The 19,795-nt window shown below is 38.4% G+C and overlaps 1 protein-coding gene across 1 annotated transcript; it reads left to right on the top strand.

The window, feature by feature from the left end:
* The first annotated feature begins 280 nt into the window (after positions 1-280).
* IMPACT (impact RWD domain protein) lies at positions 281-19,073 on the top strand. Its single transcript, XM_010158275.1, has 11 exons — positions 281-316; positions 1,002-1,130; positions 1,864-1,916; positions 2,901-2,963; positions 6,010-6,095; positions 7,786-7,914; positions 8,227-8,321; positions 12,455-12,528; positions 14,033-14,123; positions 16,903-17,037; positions 18,869-19,073. The coding sequence occupies exons 1-11, from the start codon at positions 281-283 to the stop codon at positions 18,938-18,940; spliced, it is 963 nt and encodes a 320-aa protein (XP_010156577.1). The 3' UTR covers positions 18,941-19,073.
* The last annotated feature ends 722 nt before the right edge of the window (positions 19,074-19,795 follow it).

The raw sequence follows: 19,795 nt of genomic DNA, 5'->3' as shown, positions 1-19,795 counted from the left end.
CTCTGTCCTCTCGATCCCTTCGCCAGCTGAGATCCGGGCTCTGGGACGCAGCAGCGACCACACGGACACACCGCCCACAGAGAGACGCACCCTGCAGCCATCCGCTCTGATACCAGCTTGTGCGCCGACAGTATCGCAGCCCCACTGACAAGTACTGCGCATGCGTCAGCGGGACAGGTGTGCTGGCGGAGGGAAGGGCAGGCAGCTTCACCTCCACTACTGCGCAAACTCTCCCCTCGGCGCATGCGGGCTCGCGCACTGCCGTTACCCACAGGTGCCGATGGCGGCGGGTGACGCGGACACGGCTCAGCAACAAGTGAGCGGCGGTGGGGTGAGGAGGGCAATGCGTTGTGCCCTCGGGGTGTCCCAGTCCCGCTGGGCCGGGCCGAGGCGTCCCCGGGCTGGCAGTATGAGCGCCGCGGCGGGAGCCGTGGCTTTAAGTGGCTTCTGGTGAACGCCGGCCTTGCGAGGAGCTCCGTGCCCGCGGGCCGCCGTGCCGTCCAAGGGACAGCGCGACCGTCTTTGTTCGGACACCGACGAGTGACTGCACATTTGCACTGAAGAGCCGCTTCAGGTGGAAGGTGGCTGTGCGGTTGTGACGGGAATTCGCTGGATAGATTCATTCAGTCTTCGTAGGGACTAGTGCCAAGGCCTCAGGGGTCTGTCTCCTGCGGGGGGCTGACCAAGCCGGGAGCGGCACTGGCTGGCAGCTGCAGGGGTGTGTTGCAGCGACTCCGTGTCACTTTGCTCACCGTGTCACTGCTGAGAGTTACAGAAATCTCATAGAAATGCAAAAGCTGGTGTGTGTATGGAAGAACTGAGCAAAGTTTACTGACGCTATGAATCGGGGCTGGATCCTCAGTACTTCTGGCCTTCCAGTGTAGTGAATCTCATCACATTTGTAAATAAGCTGTAGAAGAGCAAGGCTTAAAACTGTGGTTTTCACACAAGGTTGTGGGCTTTGGGGCAGTTGGTTTATTTTTGCATAATGTTTTTTGTAGATCGATGAAATTGAAGCTCTTTCATCCATATATGGTGAAGACTGGTGTGTTGTTGATGAAGATGAAAAAATCTACTGCATTAAGATTAAGGATTGTCTGCATCAACCAAAATGGACCCTCTGTCTGCAGGTATAGTGATGTTAAGGAGTTTGGAACAGAACTTGTGGTTGCACTGATACAGGCAAAATCTTATTACCTACTCAGATGGATTAAGGAGGTTTTGGATTGGAATCTGTGGTAGACTTTTCAGTGATTGTTCCTGTAACACATCAGTGTGCTTGTGACATTTTCAGTAGTTACATATCCTAATTCCACAATTGACAAAAAGTCATTTCAGCCTTTTTCTCCAAAGGCTAATTTTAAAAATATTTTTTACATTGGCTTTGTGTAGGACACCTTAGTGAATCTGCTGCAGTTGCTTCTAGGTTAACTTTCTGGGAAGCGTAGCGACAAAATTAAATTTGGATCAAGTTAAGTGGGTAATTTGCGAATTTACATTTACAGAACTGAAAACAGTAAGTTTACTTCGTGGAAGAAACACTGAAACATCTACTTACGAAGTGCAGTGCCACTTAAAGAAGACCAGTACCCATCTATGCAGCTCCTTTCAAATTTCTTCTGCGCTTTATTTTGCATGAGACTTCATCCATAAAAATTGCACCATGAAATACAGTATTTGTACTTGTTACCGTTATTGAAATCCTAAATACAGCTATTCGGCTTTTCTTGTCATTCTGTAACGATGTAGCCAACTATTTTCTTCATTGTAACAGTGATTTTAGTCCTCCTGCTCAACATCCCAGTCCATCAGTAAAGCTCGGCTAGCTGAAAGGAGCGAATACTTATCCTGAATTTCTTTCAGGTGATTTTGCCGCCAGGTTATCCAACTGCAGAACCACCTATTTATCAACTAAAGTAAGTGAAATTTCTTGTTGAGAGTTATTTTGTTTTGAACATTTGTGTTCTAAATTACCATTGTTTAATTGTTTATAGTGTAAGTTGAAATTTAGTTAGGGTGACTCCTTGAATTAAACTATATCAGGGATGGGGGATGTTTCAGGCAAGAATATTGTATTTTTTCGCCCGAGTTAGCCTTATGGAGGTCCCCATGACACTTCGCTCTCTTCCCTCAACTGTAATTCTTGCAGCATTGTTTTGTGGGAAGACAAGAGTTAGACTCTGGAGGTATGGTGGCTGCTGCCTGTTGTGTTCAACAGTGATGTGGCATTGCTTCCTTGGGTGTACCCCTCTTGTCTGGATCCTTGTTTCGGATTGTAAAGCATTCATCTAAGCACTGACTCCTGTTATTGGGATGGAGCCATCTTCCTGTTTTCCTTTTCTGTTCTCCCCTTGTCTCCTGGCATGTAGCTGAGATGGGAATGGAGATGTGTAAGCCGGGTCCCTGATTTGGATGGTGGAGGGACCTGCAGGGCATGACAGGCAGCACGTCTACTGAATTTTGTCAGCAGTAGTGACAAGCCAACGAAAACAGTGCTGATAAACTTGAGGGAAAGTTTATAGTTAACATGAGACCAGGAGGATACAGGTACTGAACTGAAGGGTCATTCTAAATATATTGAGTACTGGGGTGCTGAAGGAGTTGGAAAGGTAAACTAATAAGGTGTAAGGTGACTCTGGGGTGGCAGTGGCTGACCATGAAAAAGGAGTCCAGCTTTCTTACCTGAGGTAAGAAAAGGCAGCCCAAGTTAGGAGTCTTGAAGGAGAACTGTGTGATCATGCTTTGACTAAGATGTTTACAACTGGAATCTTGTTAAGTGGGAGTGATTGACAGTGTTTAATTTTCAAGGTGTTTATTCCATTTATTTTAAAATCAACGTTCATAGAGATGTTGGAGTCAGCATATGGGCACCGTTTTAATTTTATTTCTTCTTATTCTAGTGCCCCTTGGCTCCGAGGACAAGATTATACAGAACTAGCAAATAGCTTGGAAGAAATATATGTGTAAGTTAGAGACTCTGGAATATAGTAAAAGGAGACACTGTATTTTCAGTTTCATGACCTGCTCAATGTATGCTTTTAAGTACCTGCATGAACTACTAGTTGTGAAGTGATTGCTGCAATAGCCATTAACCAGCAAGTTTCTTCTCTAAATCTAACAGTTAAAGATGCTGTGTATTTACTGAGCATTTTGCAAGAACAAATTATGTTAAACTCCCACATACTTCTTTTATGTTGTTTAGACTTGATGTTCTATAAGGATGGATGTCTTAATTTTGCCTCCTAATATGTGACTTCCTAGAATCTAGGAGATTGCTTATGAATTAGTGCATGAAGTCTGAGATTTCTGCATCTATTCTGCATTTGAATGGTAAACTGCAGGATGTGATGTGAAAGCATTTGTTCGTGTCTTAGAGCATAAGTGGCAAAACAGTTTTTTCTAAAAGGTAGCTAAGGGATAAGTAGGTTTTAAAACAAATCAAATGCATGTAGAATCTATTAACTAGAATCTGTAATGTAGTTTATTACCATCATGTGCAGCTAACAGCAACTCATAATGAATGCTTGAGAATAAACGTAACATTTAGAAATACTCATATGTTTTTGAATTGCTGTGAAACTGGAGTAGTAATTTTATATGGTTTATTTAATTCTTTCAGATCCCAAAGATAATACAAACTAAACAAAGTGAAAATATGTTATAGGGAAGCACAATCATGCCCAAAACACTGAAATCTGATCATCTTGAGTAAGAAATGTTTTCTAATGCCATAAAATAAGGGAGAGAGCACTTAGCTTGCATGAGGGTTTTTTATCTAATTACTCAGTTACTTTCATTAGCTGGGTTTCTTATCTAATTAAGCAACAGATATTTTAAGCAAGTAAAATTGAGTTTGAAATGTTAAAAATGAACAAGGATTTTAAGTGAAGACTTCTATGGGATCATATTGACCCCAGTTAGTTAGTGGAGCAAAAAGGACAGAGATTGCTCAGATCTATAGGATTTTCTGGAGTCTGTAGCAGAGGTGGAGCTGCTGTAGGTGGTTCCTTAACCATCCTGATCATCTGGAGGAATAGCATGATTGTGAAGCAGTTTTGTGGGGGTTGTTTTTGGTCCGTCCCCCCCCCCCTTTTATTTTCTTTCCCCCTGCAGTCTTGTAGGTTGTTAAATTGTGCTAGTTAGATCAGTCCTTTGCACTCTGTTCTGTCTATAGTAGTCGCTTTTCAGAACCCTCACTGCTGTCCTGACACTTTGTTTGTCCAGCAGGGAGTTAATGCATTTGTACTTTAGGCCATATATGTAATTTTACTCCAGAAAGTTTTAAATTGTCTAGTCAGTGATGTGCGCAGTGTTTGTGAAAGCCTTGTGTCTATCCAGTGTCTAAATAGTTGTCAGGTAAACGGAGGCATTCTGCATAATTTACATTGTGTGTTTGACCAGGTTTCTAGTCCCTAGTGATCCAAATTGCATCTAAACCAATATCAACTATGTTGTTGGTCAATGTCTTCTCAAGGAGGTGGAAAAAGCAGATAATCATAGATGACAAGTCTGTCTTGGGAGACCCAAAGTTCTTAAAAGTCAAAAATGTAGCAAATATTCGGAGGTGGTGTGTTTTTTTTTTTTTTCTCCAGATATTCTTCTGGTAAGACTTGTATTCAATAGAGAGGCTTGTTTCATGGCTTAGACACAAGTAACAAGAAAAATAGCCATGTAGAAAGGTAACCTTTGAGACTAAGTGTAACTTGCCAAGAGGCAGAAACTGAAATTGGGTTATAGCTCAAGATATTGCTATGACTTGCATGCAACAGAGGAATCTTATTCATTGTCTAATCTCTCTCATTCCATCACTGAAACAAATGGTTCTTCGTACACAAGCACTACTTTAATACATGATAAGAAGCGCCATGAAATCGGGGCATTGAATTGTTCTGGAGTCTGTGCGGGTTTTGAAGGCGGAGCTACAGGGTTACAGATTCCTGATGTTTGCTTGAATATTCTTCTTAAAATGTCTATATTTGTTTGAATTTCTGATTGTATTCAGAAATAGTGCTGTATACATTAAGCAAAGTAAGAGTTAAAAAATGTCATAACTGCTATGTACTTACATGCTGCCCCAGATGGTGGCAGTAAGAATAAAAGTAAAGAGAAACCATGAGTTGCCTACAGTTAGTTTTGTTTCTGAGGCAGACGTGCACAGTTTGTAAGTATATCTTGATATGTTTACAAAGGCAACTTCTTAGGACACCGTTTTAAATATATTTTGGGTTATTTGGGTCTTGCCGCACATTAAGGCGGAGCTTCTTAACTCTGAGTGTGCACATAAAAAACCCCACGTTCATCCCATTCTTCCCCAGTACCTTAATGCACACCTGTGCCCCCCGACTAAGGACTCCTAGACCTAAATTCTTACCTCTCTGTCCTGTAGGACTGCTTGTTACCCAAACTCCAGCGCTCCACTGTGTCTGCTACTGCTGACCCACTGTCACGATCCACCCATGATCAGCCTTTGCTCTGTGTGCATTGACTGCGTGAGGGGGAGGAGAAGTTGGGCTCTTCCATGGAAGAGCTGCTCTCCCACACATGAACTTTTTTTACAGCCACAGAGTGGCTGAAGGAGCTCACCACTGGCAGAACTTGTAGTTTTTGAGAGAAAACTGATCCAGAGTAAGCTCTAAGGCTAAACGTCATGGCTTAGTATTCTTTTGAAAATACTGAGGACTGTCCAAATGACTTTTCACGGTTGCTTTCCCTTTCTTTAGTGGCCAGAAAGTTTGTCAGTTGCTTGTTTTCCCCCAGCATTGGTACTTTTAATTTTTATTATATTAAAAAAAAAAGCAAGCCACAAAGAGGGTATATAATGATGCAGGTATCATGCGTTTCACCCAGTGAACTGCTGAGACAGAACTTCCCACAAGCCTGTCTAAGCTCTTTGTCTCACTAGATGTAACGTTCTGTTTCTGCATGTCTGAAATCTCTCTGTTATTTGGTGTATCTTCCAAGTGAAATCTAAAAAATGACTTTTCATTCACTGTGATTTTTAACTTCCAGACAGAACCTTGGTGAAAGTATACTTTATTTATGGGTGGAGAAGATACGAGAAGTTCTGGTAGAAAAGGCACAGTCATCAGATCCAGGTACTTCAGAAAATACATGAGTTTTTCACTTTGCTTCTTGTTCAACTGCAAAGTAAGATTTCCTTACAGCTTAGAGCTTTACGCCCAGTTTTATATTGGATCAAAGTAACAGAAAACAACAGTCTTCAGTGTCATGGCTTATTATTTTTTAAAAGGGAAGCTATCCCTGTAAAACAATAGGGGAAAATAAAGAAAGGGGTGGCCTCACTGAACTATAACAAGGTCCTCAGTTCTTTCAGGAATTAAATCGCCTACTTGAAAGGAGAGTGCTTTGTGCAGGTACGTTATGCATTGTCCTCTGTTCTGCAAAGGAATCACTCATGTCAGTAATTAATTTCTGGTGTTGAGTGCACTCTTGGAGGACTGGGATTAGTCAGTCTCAAGAGAAGATAAACTTCAGTGTCATTTGCAGACAAATGACGAAGTATTCCATCTTGCCTACATTTCACTATATTGGGATGAGAAGTACATCATCACTAGAGTTGCAGTGATTCTTCTGATGCTACTCTTACAGTGATCGAGTTTGTGTAAATTCACAGTTGTTCTTTCAGAAAGTGGTGGGTTTTTTTGTGAGGTATTTTGTGCATTAAAATGCTAAACGGCTATGAAATGCCTGAGTGACGTGCATGCATGCACTTGTGGTGAAAAAGAATAGAGGTATTTTTCTGTTGTGGATATTAGCTTAGTCCTGTGAGGAATAAAGGACTAAGGAGGGGGAAAAAAACCCAGTATATTTTTAGTGCTTCTTCAGAGTGAGGTCAGTTTTAGTCTTTCAATAAACTGCTCATTTTGGTGTGCATCATAGAAATTTCAGGAGTAATTTTTCATTGACATGCCTAAAGGAGTGGATACTGAGAAGTGAAAGTTTTACAGACAATATTGGAAGTTTATTGGATATTTTGACAACAACCTTGTGACTTCTACTTAATACATCTAATGGTCTTTTGAGGTCTTTTGAGCATGCTGTGTTTACCCCTCTGCTTTTTTTATTGAAAATTCCCATGTTACAAAACATGCACCGTCACCGCATCATAGGCCCTCTAAATAGGAAATTAGATTGTGGTATGGTAACTTGTCTGTATGGTTGATTCCTCCTAAATCCAGTTACCAGAGCACCGACTATGTGTGATATTTACTCTTTTGCTGTTTACTATTATTTTTCATATATCCTGTGCATGAAGGAAGTAGGATTTTGGGAATTTCAGAGTGCTCGAAGCATGTCCAGAGAGATGTTCCAGTATAACGATTTTATAACTTCATTAAGTAGAATCGAGCAACAGCTCTATGATTTTCCCAAATGACCAGTAGATGCCTGGAGTTCTTGTGAAACATTTTAATCTCTAAATTCAGATTAAATGAATGGTAGTGTTGTAAATGCTTAATGGAAGTGGTAAACATTATTCTTTTTTTCTTCATAGAACTAGAGTTAATTAATACTGAAACAGAAGATGTTATATGAGGATCCCTTAGCATGAGTATTGTCTTCCTAATTCTAAGCAAGACTTCAGTTAGTACTGGACTAAGGATTTCTGGAGTTTGTTGTATTTAATGTTACTGTTCTGCATTTCGTACTTCTAAATGACAAACTCTTTTGAATGGGAAAGCCAGGGATTTCTGGGAAGAAGAGTTTGAAATTTCATCTTTTCTCACCAAAACAGTGTAATAAATTCTACTACTTGTGTCTTTATAGAACCAGATATTAAGAAAACCAGTGAAGAAGTTGATGGAGGTGATGGGGATGGTTTTCTTCTAGACTATCAATGCGCTCAGGAAGATCCAATTAAAATGTTAAATTACATTACATCTGAAAGTCAAGCAGGTAAAAAATAGGCCTTTGTTAATTCTGATGAAATAATTTAGGATAGATTTATCAATTTATCAAGAGATAGCTTTGAGATTCTGGTTTTCTACTTGGCTTTTGAGTAAAATTACTAACATTAAACTTATAATAAATACTAATAACAATTGTAAAAAGCCCTGACATATTTTTGGTGGTTCTGTATGGCATCTTGTATATTTAAATTTAACAAATCCCTTCTTTAAAGTCAAGACATTCTTTACTTATGTAGGCACATGCATTGTTTCAGTACCCTTAAAAGCAAGCCAGTCATTCCTTCTTTGTGATCCATAGATGAAGAACTGCCATCCATACATCATGGAAACCCAATCACAGATCGAAGGAGTACTTTCCAGGCACATCTAGCTCCTGTGGTGACACCTAGACAAGTTGGTAGAGATCACTTGTACTCTTTTGTCTGTACTTTGAGCTTGACAAAGTATTACCAGAATACTTGGGATTAGCCTAATGTGTCTGTTTGTCTTTCCATGTTTGTGTGCTAATATTGTCTGAGTAGTTGTCAGTTTCTCACTTTCACCTTCCACTAAATAGCTCTAAATATCAGCTCTGCAATGCTTCCAGGTAGTTTTCTAGTTTCATTGTTGAAGTGGGTAGATATTGCTGTTCTTCACCATTAAATCCATTAGATGTAAGACAGAGAATAAGAACATCAAAATTTGACTTATGGATGTTGATAAGTTTATCATAAGGTATTTGGCAGCTACTGTGTCTACCATGTGTAACTTGGAAAATGAATTAAAATGAGTTTATAGAAGTTTTTCCTCCTTCAGAAAGGTGTTCTGTTGAAAAATACACTTGGGTAATGCATATGTAAATCTTTATTGAGACCTAAGTGAGAGGGGCAAGCTTGCTTCTAGAATTGTATTTGCCTACAACTAGAAAATGTGTCTGCATGAGTTCTTGTCTCTTATTGGAATCATTGGTGATATAGAACTAGACAGAGTGCTAGAAGAGGGCAGCTACATTTTGTTTCCCATCATGCTTCCCATCTTTCAGCAGTTTAACACAATGTAAAGAAAATATCCTTGTGTTTAATATTACTGTTTGGATTTTTTCTAATCCTTTGTGGAAATTCTCCTCTTGCTTCTTGCAGCAGAATTAACTTTCAGAATCCACAGCATTGTCTGAAAATATGCCCTCCTGTTTTTGCTGTGAATCACTCATAACTTCACTGTACCTCTCCACTTTCTCCGTGCAGTTGTTTTTTTTTTTTTTAGAGATCTATCCTATTTTATAGACATTATTTTTCTGTTTTCTGGGCTGGAGACTCCCAGTCTCTTTTGATACGTGTAATGTATGCTGTAACCTTCTTGAGATACAGACTGGAACTGTACGTGGCACTGAAGATGAAGTCACTCCAAGGATTTATATTGGTGTGGGGTTTTTCTGTTTTCCGTATCCTTTTCTTAGTGTAATACCTTTCAGTTTACTTTTTGGACCTCTACTGATCTGCTGTTTTCATAGAACTGTCTGTTTTAACCACAAGGTGTCTTTTTGCAAATGCTAATAACTAGTTCATAGTCACTTCATATATCACTGCATCTATAACATCAATCTGTTTTGGTAACTCCTGTTCAGTGGGGACACTACTGATCTTTTCTTGCCATTAACTGAGAGTTAAACCTTGAGAGGATTTTCCTCTTTCCTTTTATCCTGTTCTAGCTTTTAAGAATTTTGGTAAGGGATCTTGTCAAATGTTTTTTTTTTGAAATTCCAGGTAAGCTAGATCTGCTACATGCCCAGTGACTCTGAAAGAATGTTGAGAGATTGACAGGGTTTTGAGGCATATTTCCTGATACAAAAGCTCTAAGATTTTAAGCTGTCTGGTTTTTTGGGTTTTGCTTCCCCCTCATTAGTTTGTCTAGTGTGGACGTAAGACTTGTTGGTCTTTAATTTCCTGAATCTGCCCTGGAGTAGTTTTGAGATACTGATATTGCATCAATCACCTTCTGCTGCAGTAAGAGTTTTAACTGGTAGGTGAGATACTTCAGTTACTGTTCAACAGCTTCATACACCAATTTCCTTTGAACTTTCGCATAGGTGTGATCCGGTTTTGCTGATTTGTTTCTATTCATTTTATCAGCTTGCTCAGCCTCATTCTGTGTTAAGACTCCACTACATCATACATCCCTGACCTTTTAAGTTCGTATATATTGTACATTCATTTAGGTTTTTGTGCTACACCTGTTTATTCTTTAAGTGATGATTCTTTATATTTATCTGTTTTTACACCTTCAAAACTGTGCTGTGCTTTTCTCATCTTTCTTGTCATCTATCTTGTTCTTCTCTACCTGGATACAACTTGAGCTTTTTTGAACACACTTTCAGCTTTTTTGAGCTGTTCTTTTTCTGCTTGCAAAGTGAAAGTAATTTTATTCCTTAGGTTCATGTGGAATAACTCAGTGTTTTAAAATACTCAGTACACTACCACTTTCATTAAAGTAGCACTGCACTTCAGGGCCTTCCTTAGCTGTTCTCAGTCCCTATGAACTGTGTTGCATTAGAAAGGGGAGAAGTTGGAATCATTGGCTTAATGCCCTTTTCTCACTCAGAAAAAAAAAAAATCCCACCTCCCGCTCTTTGATAATGATTTATGAGTAAGAGTGTTCCTACTTATGAAGTCTCTGTCCACAGACATGGGTTTCCAAAAGGGCATGTCTGTATCAAGAAATATTGCTCATTTAAAGCAGGTTAGTAATTCCCCTTTTGCATGCAAAGATATTCTTAATGTTTTCTTGTGGGATTTTTTTAAAGTCGGCATATACCAGATAAACTTAGGAATTTCCAGTCAGGACTTATTGGTGTGTAGTTAGTATAAAGACAGGGCAATTCCCCAGGTGTCAGATCCATCTTGTTTCACAGATTCTTGCTGTACAGTGTAAGGGGACTGGCCTTCAGACTGCAGGGAAGCTTTACTGTGGTGTAGAGTCATTTTTCTCAAAAAAACTCGGAAGAGGTGAGGAATGGGGTAAGCACTGCATCTGTAGTGAAAGTTAGCCTTCTTTATTAGCTGGAGAGATGAGTACGTGCTCTGCATAATCTGTATGCTGCAGTGATAGTCACTGATATTTTAAGACATTAAGCATATTGCTGTGTAAATTCTTTTATTCAGCATTTTTAATCATGGAACCTTACTTCTAAGGTAGTTTTCAGTAATGATAGCCAGAGTAATACTGTAGTTACGGAGGTAACAGCAAATGTCGCCATGAACCTCGTGGGGCAAAGAAAGTCCCAGACACATTTCAGGTAGCAGGCTGTATGTGGTACTATTGTTTTGCCTTGTCTCAATTTGGCTTATTCTGGCAGTTAAAATGTATGTGATTCTTGGACTTGCCATTGATTTAGCAAGGTGGGACTGAGACCTGATCTGTTGTTTCAGCATCTTGTGGGTTTTTTTTAAGAGCCTAATAGCTGACAAATAACGAATGTCAAAGGTGATGATCATTTCAGTGCTTTGTACCCTAAGTCTGTGTATTGAGTGATATAAGGTGTCTTTCTTCAATAGTTCCTTTTAGGGGGAAAAAAAAGGAGAAACCAATGTTCTCCGTTAATAGTAGGATCTTTTTCATTGAGGTATCTTGTATTTGAGGTGACTTGAGCAAGTTGAATATCCTCCAGAAGAATTGGAAATAGCACAGTATAGCTAAGATAGGATTTAAATATGTAGATTGACTATTCCTCAGACACATTTTTTCTTTGGAGTGGAAGGCAATTTACTTGCCGAGCATGTTTTCCCAAGCTTTCTCAACTTCAGTAATGTTTTGCTCAAAGTAATCCTAATTCTGTATTATGTAATAAACCAATGTATTGATCAAAGCTCTCCTTTTTGCTAGACCAGATTAGGAATTGTGGAACGATTGGTAGCTTGTTTAATCAGAATCAAAAGATACACTGATACTGATAAGTGTTTTGGGTTTGGTAGTTCTTAGGAGCAGAGGGATGGACATGGTGGGAATATCTCTTTTCTGGGAAATACTGACACTTTCAGACCCATTTTTATTATTCTTTCTGTGAAATGGAAACTCTGGAAAAGAAGTATGTTTGAATAAAAAGGAAAAACTCAAAATGAGGTGTAGTAGAGCTTTCGAAACACCATGTTTTTGTGAAATAGCTAAAAGCAGTGTGTAATGGGAAAGCTATAATGCTGTAGTTGAAAGAAGTAAGCAAGTGTAATTGACACTTAATACTAAAAATGTTCTCTAGATCTTACTGTATCTCCTGTTTAGTACAGTGATTTGATGCTCCTGCATCTTGAGCAAGAGCATGAATGCACACAACGTAGAAATTCAAGGAACAGCTGTTTTCAGTATCCTAGAAAAACGATTTGATCCTTCCATGAGGGTACCAAGAAGCTGCATTTGAGTTACCATACTGAGTACCTAATTCATTTTATGTCAAAGTGTAAAACTTCCTTTATACTGTTAAGGAGGAGATGTTTGTTTAGCAGTGATACTGAGATAGTCTGTATGAAATCCCCATTTTTTCTGTGTTTTTTTTAAAGGTAAAGAGAGTTCTTGAAAAATTGTATGAGAATAAGAAAATTGCAAGTGCTACCCACAACTTATATGCGTACAGGTGAGAGATAAATAGTGATTTTATTTTTTTTTTTTTAGTTGTCTTTGACAGATTGGAGTGCAGGACACAAGAAAAGTAAAATCAATCCATCAAAGAAATTCCTTGCTATTAAATCTCTGTGGGGGATTCTTATTTGTATGGTAAAGGTTTTAGGCTTTATTTTGAATTTGAGTTCAAGTAAATAGAACATGTAGTAGGAAATCAGATAGTAAAGCAGCATTAGAAATAAAAAAAGATTAAAAGTGGATTTGAACGTGTGTTGTTATACTTGGTATAGTATGTGAGCATGGAGATGCTACGTCATCCTGAACTAAATGTGTTTTCACTTGGGCAAAGTCACTTCCCTTCTTTGCCTCACCCTCAACCCCCGCCCCCCCCCCGATTATATTTAGAAATAGTTGCAAATAAAGAGTTGAAACAGAAAGCCTGATGCATACATCTGGTATATGAAATTACAGCTGAAATATGGGAAACTTCAGGAGGGAAAATGAGTTTGACAGTGGTCTGTCTTCCACAACTTTTGTGAACATAGCTTATGTGAAATGAAATGGTCTTGGTCCAGGTAGTGATGTAGGTTTTCTGGGGAATGTAAGGGACAGTGAAAGGAGCCCCATTCCTTCCTAGAGGAACCGGTCATCTGAAAAAGCATGTATAGACACTGATCCATTCATGTACATCCTGGCGTGATCCTAATGAAATATGAAATAAGAGCAAGCGAAAGCTTACTTTCCTAAAAAGTCTACATGAGTAAAAGGTTTCTGTAAAAAGGGGTTTCTGTTGTTGCTGCTGATCTGACGTCTTTCACTTATACTATCTAAATACACTTCAGAAAAGCAGCAGCAACATCTACTACCAGAAGTCTCTTTGTCATTGTTTCACATGTGCATTAACCGAGTTTGGAAGTTATGAAATCAATTGATAACAAACAGTAGATCTCTGAGCATTACTTCTGGAAAATTAAACCTGGGCAGCTGTCCTTTATATGAAACAATACACCCCAAAGCTTTCTGGAGTGCCCCCTGAGGAAGCAGATGGCATGAAGAATCTGAAGGTGACTTTCAGTAATAGTTTCTCACAGCTGATGAAATCTAGGGCTAACTGCTGATTCATAGTATTTTTGTCAGAGTTCTTCCAATGCCTGGGTGTGTACTGTAATTTGAATCCATATCTGATAGACTTGGTTTCAGTTAGGTATAATTTATTAGGCTAAAAACCTGAAGATTTTTCTGCTTAGGGACTTTATGCTGGTAATGACTCTGAAGTTAACCTGAAGTAGCTAAAGTCTGTGTAAAAATTTTCTCAAAACTTGTTCTACTGTACCGATAAATATTTGTGGTTTACCCTAAGCCTCATCCTGTTTTCATGTGAATGTCCTTAGTAGAGAAGTAGAATTGATACACGTGCATAGGAAAGATCTGAGACTTCATTAATCATGAGAAAATATTAGTTCATTGACATTTTTAAAATCTGTTTTATGTTGAGTTTTTTATTATTTATTTTTAAGAATATACTGTGAAGATAAGCAGACATTCTTACAGGATTGTGAAGATGATGGAGAGACAGCAGCAGGTGGACGTCTTCTTCATCTTATGCAGGTTATAGACATTAATCTTTGACTTCTGGAAGTCTTGAACAGATTTTAAAAATCACTGCAATGTACATAAACTTCTACAAGATTATTTTAATTCTTACTCTGCTTAGCCAAATTCACCTTTGAGATTTCACCTTTCTCAAAGGTGAAAGAAAAATTACACTGGTGCATGCATGTAGTAAATTGGGATTTCTGAGTCTTGGATCATAGAAACAAATGGTGGTTTGTAGGTGGTAGTAATACTGGCAATGGTTTAAAGGAAGTAAGTTCTGATTCCTGTACTTACTATATGATATAAGGTATGTAAAAAAACTGAAGACTGCAAGAAGCTGATTAACAGAATGTAACAGCTGCCTTTCAGTTTTCTTGAATATTCATAATAAAAAGACACACATTTGAACTTGGAGAGTAGAGCTTAAAATGCAAAAAGAAGTGGGAGTGAAGGAATGAAGTTGTTCTGAGCACTTAATCTGTTTCTTTGTCCTGTTCCAGTTCTGGGTTCTTAGCCCTCATACTCACATATATTTTAGTTTTCAAGCATTGCAATAATATTCCCTTGGCAAAGTTGCTACTGAATGTGAATTGAGCTTGATAGGTTTTGATTCAGTGGCGTGATGCAAGCCCTAGTAAAACCACAAATAAAGTATTCTAACTGTAGGGGACAGCTGGATGCACCTTACGCAGTGCCTCAAGTCACTTTGCTATATCACCACACTTAATTATTGTTTTTAATTTTGAGGTTTAGATTTGTCCCCTTCACAACAAGGGGTTTCTCTTCTCATCATTTGCTTACTTGCATATTCTGTTGCCTAATATGCTGTAACTCTTCTTCCTGGAGTCTGTTTCAAAGCTGCCTTTTTTTTTTTTCCCCCAAAAAGCTTTTCTTTTTTTTTTTTTAACCAACACAGTTGATGGAAATATTTTGATATTTTCCATTTACAATTTTTTCAAACTTCCTAAAGGACTGAAACCTTGCTTGGAAAAGCTTACTTTATGTAATGTATGCAAGTATATGTGGTAAGTGTGAAAACATTGCAATAAAAATATCGTGAAGAAGCAACTTTGCAGTTACTGCACTGCAGTTTGTTTTGAGCTTATCAGCTTTTTCTCAGCACGTTAATACATACTTTTGAAAGTTACCGGATTTACAGTGTCTGCACACTTGAAATTCCATAGAAATCCCATAGAAATTCCATAGAAAGTTCAGAAAGTGACATGAAGTTTCCCCCTTCAAATGTGAATGAGTCTAAATCATGTGGATCATCCCCATCTCTAGTCCTAGTTACTGGCAATATTTTTGTTTTGGAAGTGTACTGGTGTAGGGATCACAAAAGTGCGATTTGCACTCCTAAGGAAAGATTAAAATAGTTTATGTGCTGATTTCTAGATGTTCATAGGTCTTGGAGTTTTTCTGTTATAAGCACTTAGGAAAAGATATGGGCATGAAAATTAGGGAGTTTAATACACCTATTGTTGCTCTACTCATAGTACTTTTGCAATAGAAATCTTATCTCTTTTCAGATAAACCTAGCACTTCAGTCAAGATAGCACTTTCCGGTTACAAGAAACTGTATTTTAGATTAATTCTTTTGAGCTTAAAGTTAGAGTTAAAAAATTTCCCGACTCTGTTTGGCATCCTGTTTACTGTGAAGAGTTGCTATACATAGACTTCATGGTCAATGTGCAGAGTGGAAAGTGCCGGTCACAAAACCTGCCCAAATCCTTTCTTTTTTTTTTTTTTTTTTTACATTGTCCTTTTAATTTAAAAAAATTAAGACTATTTCAGTTTTCACAAACGACAATCTTCTAAATTAGTCAAATTTTTTTTTTTTTTCCTCCTTAGTGGAGATGATGAATGGTTGTTAACATGCTTTATTGACAGCTGCCTCTTAGGGGATTTTTCTCACCTCCACCAAACCACCCTGACATCTTGCAGACCACAGTGGTTTTGCTCAGCCTTATGCAAATAAAGCTGCATTTGCCCTGTCTGGTGCCAAGCCTTGTGTGTGCATTTGGACTTGAGAGAAAGCTGCTTGTAAGTGAAGGCCTTCCACAGACATTGTGAGTGCCCTAGTTTGAGGGACAAATTCAGGATCGTGGTCGCTAATCACTCCAGACTAATTTGAGCAAAAATACTAACTGGTGGTTGTCATTACGTGTTTCCATGCAGCGATGGGTATCTTCTGTTTTGGCAAGATGTGTTTTTCTCTGTGATACTTAGTCAATTGTTATTCCCTCTGTTATTAGTGTTTGCTGACGATGGGAAGATCTTGGGCACAGAATTGCTGTAAGGTGGAATAAGTGTTAGTTTTCAAGTCTAGTTAGGTCTCATTCAGATTTTGTGAAAAGTAAGTATTGAAGGCCTTCCATGTTTCTTGCCTTTAATTGCAATAAAAGAAATCATCACTCTGTTTAACTCTCTACTTGATTTTGTTACTGATAGACTTTACAAAGCTTTATAAATGTTGTTTAGGTCCTTTCAATCCTAACTGCTAATACAATTAGGTCATGTTGTGTGAACTTGATATGTGCCTTTTTTAATTCAGAAAGCAACTGCTGGGTTGTAAGGGACTAAGACTCAAACCTGGAGAATGCAGCGGTTTTTACATATTACCCAGGTGCTGTTGCTAACTCCTGCACATAGCAACAGTACTAGCTTATGGCATTTTAGGTATCAATATGTAAGCTTGCCCTCTGGCTATTATTAGCCTCGTCCAATAGCAAAAATAGCAACTTTTTCTTTTCTTTATTTTTCTTTTTTTTTTTTTTAAAAAAAAACACAGATTTTGGATGTCCGCAATGTGTTAGTCGTGGTATCCCGCTGGTATGGAGGTATTCTCTTAGGACCAGATCGCTTTAAACATATAAACAATTGTGCAAGAAATGTGCTTGTGGAACACAATTATGTGCATTCAGCGGTAAGTTTCTGCCACTTAGGATGAAGGCAGTTGTATGTGAACTTGTGTAAATCATCACTGCCAGATGAAGTCAGAAGAAAAGTAGTAACTGCCTGTGTCATCCTCTGGTTGTTTTGATGCGCTGATCCTATGCACAGGATCAGGGCAAAGACTCCTGAAGAACTTCCAAAGAAGTTAGTGACCTGGTTTGCAATAGAACGGTGGCAACGGTCGAGGACATTGGTCCAGAACACAAATTTGAGGGTTGGGGGAGGATGGGAAGGGCAAATGCCTCTTTTGGTGTGTTCAGAAAATTGGAAGCTACTGTTTTTCACGCTTACCTGTGCCACTGGTTCTAGTGTATTGGCAGACTGAGCTGGGGAATCATGGTCACTAGCATGCAGTTTAAAAAAGTGAAAGTTGATTAGACCAAAGAAGTTTACAGAATTATAGATTATAGACACTATTAAAAAAAAAAAGTCTAGACTAGAAGAATCCAAACAAGGTAACATCAAGTGTTACAGAAAAGATTAAAAGAAAATGTTTCAAGGCAGCTTAAATAACTGTGGAGGCAAAGTTCCAAATATCTGTAGGTGGCATTTTACTTGTTAAGGGACTTAAGAATTTATTCACCTGATATTCTTGGTTTTCATAATTTCTTTTCTTCATCCTCAGAACAGCCTATTAGATACAGCTCTCTATGTTATAGTATGTAATTGCTAATAATAGCAAGTTTAAGACAGTGAGAAATAATTACTAATGGGTACAGTATGCAACTGTCAGTTATCTTTTCTTACCAATATCTAAGATTGCTGTGGCTGAGAGCTGACCATTCTTCTCCGTTCCCCGCCCTGCACTTTTCAGTTACTTGTTTTTTACATTTTAGAAGCGCTTGGGTATACTTACTGATTTACCTTACTGGCAGTTTGTCAGTGTTCTTATTTGAATGCTTCGCTTGAAAAATTAAAGGAAACTCTAACCATCAAGAGAATGTTTAGTACCAAGTTAGTTACTTATTTTCTATTTTTAATACACAACAAAGAAGTAGAGTCTGATTTAAGTTCTTAACAAATGTGTTTTGTTATTGTTGCCCAGCAAAAAAAAAAAAAACCAAACAGATGGACTTCTAGTAATTATTATTGTAGTACCACGGATGTGGCTCTTGGAAAAAGTATTATTTTAGCTAACTCTCTTCAGAATAGCAGAATTCAAACATCCTGGGTAGGCTCTGCTTCTGTCCCACGTGCAAGTAGAAGGGAGAAAATTAAAATGTCCCAGGCTCGGTCAGGTGTAGTGGCAGATTCCTTCACCGTTTTGGGGAGTGCTTGTGATGAATGCCTACTGAAGAAAAATCATCTTTTTCAGAACTGGCAGTAAGAGTGAGCTGTACATTACAATGTTGATCCAGCAAGACTGGCAAAATTTTGGTTTTCCCAGTATAGGTTTGTTTTGCTTAGGGAGGTAGTTTAAAGGTACTGGTGTCCAGTCTCTCTCTTGATAAGGCCACATCCACACTAGAAGCAGTTCTGCAGTGTAGTGTGGAAGTATTCCTGTACTGGTAACCTCTTCCGTGGGTGGAAATGGCTTAGAAGGCTTTTATACTATATAATTCTGTTGTCTGGCTGTGTCTATGATTTTATCATTGCAGAAGGCAGAAGTTTCTAAACAGCAAGATGAGCAGACAGATTAATTGAACTCAGTGGTTAAATGTTATACAGCTCAAATTTTGTAAATCCCGGTAAACTATGAACACTGTTGATACTACACATAATTATCATGTGTGATCTTGAGAGAATGCTTATAGTATATAAGAATGTTGATCAAATTTTGAAATGCTTGTTTGTTATTTCAGGAAGAATCATCTAAACAAGCAGGAAAGAACAAAAAGATAAGAAAAGACAACAAGAAGAGAACAGAACACTAATTTATTTTTTAAAACCATAAATGATGATTTTTGCACGTATTTATACAAAGAAAATGTGGACTCTATTGCCTTATCCAGTGTGACAGGTCTTTTGTATTCAAAAGAGAATTCAGTAAAGCTATAGCTATATTTTCATCTTGTTCTGTGATTTCTTCTGCTGTTGTGAAGTAGAGCTTAAACACAAGTTTTCTGTATTGTTACACGTTTCAGCTCCTTGCTTTGAGCGCATGGTAACATCTGGAACCATTTCCTTATCTCACCCCCTCCTGCCCAATGATGCTTGACTAATTTAAAATGTGGATTACTTACCTTCTCCGTTCCTGGGTTGGAACTCAAACACCTGGCTTGCGTTAGAACTTGAATTCCTTTGTTTGTTGTGCTCAGGGTGGGACTGGAGTCATTCATAGACCAGGTCACTTACAAAGTTTTAGATTTTCTACACTTAAAAAGTGAAGTGTGTGGCCCAGCGCTATATGGCCTTGGAGAGCCTGGTCCTGCCTCTGCAGTTCTGGGTCATGCTAGACAGGGCCTGCCTGTTGAAAAGCTGAGGGTTAAGTTTTGTGTAGTTAAAGAGACAGTGATTTCAACAAAGAATGTGGGGATTTTGAAATCGGCCTGTTACAGCTAATGATAAACATCAGCAAACATTCTGAAGTGACTTCCGTTGGTGTAGGGTAGGAAAAAAACAAGTGTTAATGATATGATCACAAACACTTGAATTTTCTACTCTTTCATTAATAGCTTCCAGACTTTTTGTCTAATGCATTACAAAAAAATTAGCAGGACCTTTTGTCAGTTAATTGTCATGTTGCTGTTTAAATAACTTTTTTTAACATTCCCTTGATGCCTTCCTCT

Source organism: Eurypyga helias, unplaced genomic scaffold (genome assembly GCF_000690775.1).
Source record: "Eurypyga helias isolate BGI_N326 unplaced genomic scaffold, ASM69077v1 scaffold6769, whole genome shotgun sequence".
Taxonomy (NCBI): Eukaryota; Metazoa; Chordata; class Aves; order Eurypygiformes; family Eurypygidae; genus Eurypyga; species Eurypyga helias.
This window is presented reverse-complemented; position numbering and strand designations above follow the sequence as displayed.

Coding starts and splice junctions, on each gene's coding strand:
- IMPACT (XM_010158275.1), top strand. CDS start 281: ATGGCGGCGGGTGACGCGGACACGGCTCAGCAACAA. Junction 2,964..6,009: donor AGCTTGGAAGAAATATATGT/GTAAGTTAGAGA, acceptor TTTAACTTCCAG/ACAGAACCTTGGTGAAAGTA. Junction 7,915..8,226: donor TACATCTGAAAGTCAAGCAG/GTAAAAAATAGG, acceptor TGTGATCCATAG/ATGAAGAACTGCCATCCATA.